We start from the raw sequence: 4,085 nt of genomic DNA, 5'->3' as shown, positions 1-4,085 counted from the left end.
CCCATCAGCCTCTCTTCTCCGCTGCGCCCCTTTGTATTCTTTTACAGACGAACGGCTCCCCACTTGTTTGCAGAGAACTATTCTGAGTGTTTCCTCTGAAGGTCTGCTGGTAAGAGACCCCCGGTGGTCTTTTCAGCCCGGCGCGGCGGTGATGAGCGCCTGGGAGCCGGCAAGGAGCGCGTGACGCGCAGCGCACTGCTGAGTGGATCTCCAGCCTGGTGTTCTGCAACAACCATGAAGAGACGAGATAAACTGAAAATCCCCTCCCTGACTTTAGAGTAAGTTCTCTCTCTCTCTTTTTATTAATTTTATTTTTTTTACTGGTTTAATTTAAACCTGCAACATTTTATGCGTTCATGCAGCTTTTTATTGTTGTTGTTGTTGTTTATATCTAAAGTGGTCAAAGTTCAAACTTTAAAATGCTGTAGCTCCAGAACGACCTCATTATTTAGTTTACTTTCTTATCTTTATTGGTGCTTTAGTTTACCCGTGCAAAGTCCATATTGATGACATCATCGTGATATTCATGTTTCTCATTAATGTTTCTTTAGTTTTTGTCACATCTTAATGTTGCATCTAATCCTGCTGTTGTTTGCTCACCATTATTTTGTCCAAAGTTTTGGGCTGTCCAAATTTTAGTGAAACTGATCAACATCCTCCAGTTCTTCATACAGATTATTATTACCCTCAGAGATGCAGCACGTGTCTTAGTGTGAATTTTTCCTTATGATTTTTTTCCTCTTTCTCCCTTGTGTCCTGAAACATGACTCCTGCATGAATCACACACTCCCCCCAGCACCACCAGGGACTAATGGATATTAGACTCTAAAAAGGCAGATTTTGGTATTTCTATTATTGCTAATGTTAACCTGTGATTTTTTTATATTCATCAAATTTTAGTCTGAAGTCTTACGTTCGCCCACTCCTCCATTTGGGGTGAATGCAGCTTTTCTTTAAATTGAGAGAAGTGGTGATAAATGATGCACACAAAACGCTGATCCATAAGGCGTAGGAGCTCCTCGCACTCATCCTCTGATCCATCCATCTGCCTCCTGCCTATCTCAGCTGAGCATGCGCTATTTTCATGTCATTTTCATTTTTAGGCACTAAATAGCATCTGTTCCTGTGCAGAGCAGAGATACAGAGGAGGCTTCTCTCAGCGAGTTGGAAGGGCTCCGTGCTTTTACTGACAGACGGGTTACATGCATCAGCGAAGTGCAAACATGACAAGAAAGGCACGAACTTTCAGTTTTACTACTAAAATATGTGCCTTGCAGGGATATTTTTTCTCTAAACATATATTTTATTTTATTTTTTCGGAAAAGTGAATGTTTCAGGACCAAGACATGCTTTGTAATTTTTACTCAGAGTCAAGTAAGTGAGAACATATCAAGACTGTTATTTGCTTTATGGCAACACAATTCTTGATTTTGTTTTAGTTGCAACTTTTGCAGTGAAGACAGACATGGTCTTAGCTCAGTCTCGGCATCTCCATCAAGGAAAATCAGAAACTCAGTGTGAACGCCACCAGTGAGTGAGTCTGAGATTTTCTACTCACTTCACACATTGCACAGGAGAGTGCACAAAGTGAGGCGAAAAGAAAATAATCTCCTTAAACATCTTCTAGAGGTTTAGTTTTGGGAAGCAGGAGATGTGTCAAATTGAACAAAATGACTGGCGTTTGTTGGATAATTATGAGCCGTCACTACAGACCGAGGAGTCTTCACACAAGGAGTTGTTTTCCCTGCCATCCTTTCTGCATTACTATGACAACATGTTCATTAGTGCCGTGGTGAGCCAGTGCATGTGTTTAGCACTGAAGAGCTCCTGCAGCACAGAGACAATAACATCTTTGTGGAGCCCAGAATTCAGAACTTAGATCTGAGCAGAGGAATCAATAAAAAAAAGGAGCCTCTTTGCTGGGTCAGCGTCGGTGCAGTTTAGGCTTTAGGGGCTGCTGAGCGTGCAGATCTGAATGCAAATATGGTGTAAAAAGTCTTGTTTAGTTTAAAAAAAAAAGATCAAATTGTATCACTTGAGGCAATTTAAGAAGTGACTTCATAAATAAAAGGCTTATCAAACCAGAATTTTAGACTTAAGATCATCTTCTTTTGAGAAATGACTGAGCTGTTGTTTTGGTGAAGCAAAATTATGCAGGATCTCATGCAGTCTTGTGAGATTTTGCATGATCTGTTGGCACTTAACTCAAGCGAGAACCCTCAGCTACTACCACACCATATGTTGGCTCAACATCTGTAAAATGGTCTGAGTTATGCACATTCAGGGAATCCTTTCTCAGAGTTTCGGTAAAACACATCCATGGTTCACGAGATGTTTTCCCAGTGCTACAAAGATGTGAACACACATTGAGCAGCAGGCGATAATCAAGCTTTTAGGATTATAAATTATAAATATGTTGCCATGTTGTTTTGGCAACAAATCCAGCTAAAAGCTGCATTAGATGCACTCTCATTGCATATTTGAATGTTGAAATTTTCTTCTAAGTGTGCTGACATGATATTGCAGCTTTTTTGTTGAAATGTAGGAAGTTAACAAGTGGTGCATTTAAATTCCTTTGAAACACAAAGACACATGTAACCTGTGCTGGTAAACTGAGTGCAAAATAAGTGAAAATATTGATTTCTGATGTTATTGAGATGTATAGAAAAATGAGTCCACGAAGACACCATTTAAGAATTCCAGTAACTTACAGAGCAAATAATCTTCTTATAATGTTTGCACCATTATGAAGCTTAAGCATTCTATTTTTTTAAATATAGCTAAAACTTACGACTTCATTGTTCTAGACCAATAAAAATAGAGTTTTCAAATCTGCACTCTTTTAAACAACAGTATCTTGCTACCTGGCCAAGTAAGAAATCCCCAAATTTAAACAAACTATGTATTACTTTGGAGGCAGCACGGTGGCGCAACTGGTAGAGCTGCTGCCTCTCAGCGAGCAGGTCCTTGGTTCAAACCCCGGTCCAGGGGCCTTTCTGGGTGGAGTTTGCATGTTCTCTCCGTGCATGCGTGGGTTTTCTCCGGGTACTCCGGTTTCCTCCCACAGACCAAAAACATGCATGTTAGGCTGATTGGTAACTCTAAATTGTCCCTAGGTGTGAGTGAGAGAGTGAATGGTTGTTTGTCTCATTTGTCTCTATGTGGCCCTGTGATGGACTTGCGACCCGTCCAGGGTGTACCCCGCCCCTCGCACAGTGATTGCTGGACATGGGCACCGGCGACCCCCGTGACCCAAAATGGAACAAACGGGTAAAGATAATGGATGGATGGATGGATGTATTACTTTGAAGCTTTTGAGATGGCAAATCTGAAACTAGTAACTAAATGTTGACAAATAAATCCTCATTGTGACTCATTCTGCCAGCTCGAGTGGCATATTTATTCACCATTAGCTGATCAGTAAGAAAATAGACAGCACCCACTCTAACGGTGCAGAACAAATCTCTGAAGCTGACAGACGAGAGAAGTCTGTGTGAGGAGTGACTGAGTTCGACATTAATCCATGCCACCATGTCTTGCTTTACAGTTTGTCCCCCACTTGCCAGAGTCCAACCCTCCTGAGCCCCTGCAGCCCCTGTAGCCCCTGCAGCCCCTTACAAACCCTTCATCCCTGGAGGTAAGACAGCCGGGTCACACACTCATAAATGTGCTTTTATCCTGATCCAACATGTACCGTATTGTCCTTGCAATGCTACTAGGGGTGCTACTCTGGCTTGTAAATTCATTTTGACAAAAAAAAAGTGTGTGGCCTTATTGAACTTGTTTATAAAGACTGTAGGGCTGAGTTAGCAGAATTTAAATCTGACCGCAAAAATTAATAGGAAAGATACTCGTTGTCGGACCAGAGTCTGTGAAATTTAGTCTGATCACCTGAATTACATGTTGGCATATTTCTTTATGTTAAAATAAATTTATGACCCTTTTAAAAAGATTTATCCTCTAAAGAAAAGGGTGAACATTTTGATATTTTACAGTCTAACAAAATAAAAATAACTGGGGTAAATTTATTCAGCTGTGTATATATACATATATATATATATATATATATATATATATATATATAT

The 4,085-nt window shown here is 40.4% G+C and overlaps 1 protein-coding gene across 1 annotated transcript in view; it reads left to right on the top strand.

Moving 5' to 3' along the window:
- The first annotated feature begins 234 nt into the window (after positions 1–234).
- Positions 235–4,085, top strand: part of mast3b (microtubule associated serine/threonine kinase 3b) — a 39,338-nt gene continuing 35,487 nt past the window's right edge. The window contains exons 1-2 of the mRNA XM_037698020.1: positions 235–278; positions 3,548–3,637. Coding sequence (XP_037553948.1) covers positions 235–278; positions 3,548–3,637 — 134 coding nt within the window. The remainder of the gene's footprint in view (positions 279–3,547; positions 3,638–4,085) is intronic.

Source organism: Nematolebias whitei, chromosome 3, assembly GCF_014905685.2.
Source record: "Nematolebias whitei isolate Nwh7 chromosome 3, NemWhi1, whole genome shotgun sequence".
NCBI classification, from domain to species: Eukaryota; Metazoa; Chordata; class Actinopteri; order Cyprinodontiformes; family Rivulidae; genus Nematolebias; species Nematolebias whitei.
The sequence above is the reverse complement of the archived record's forward strand: the minus strand, read 5'-3'. Positions and strand labels throughout refer to the sequence as shown.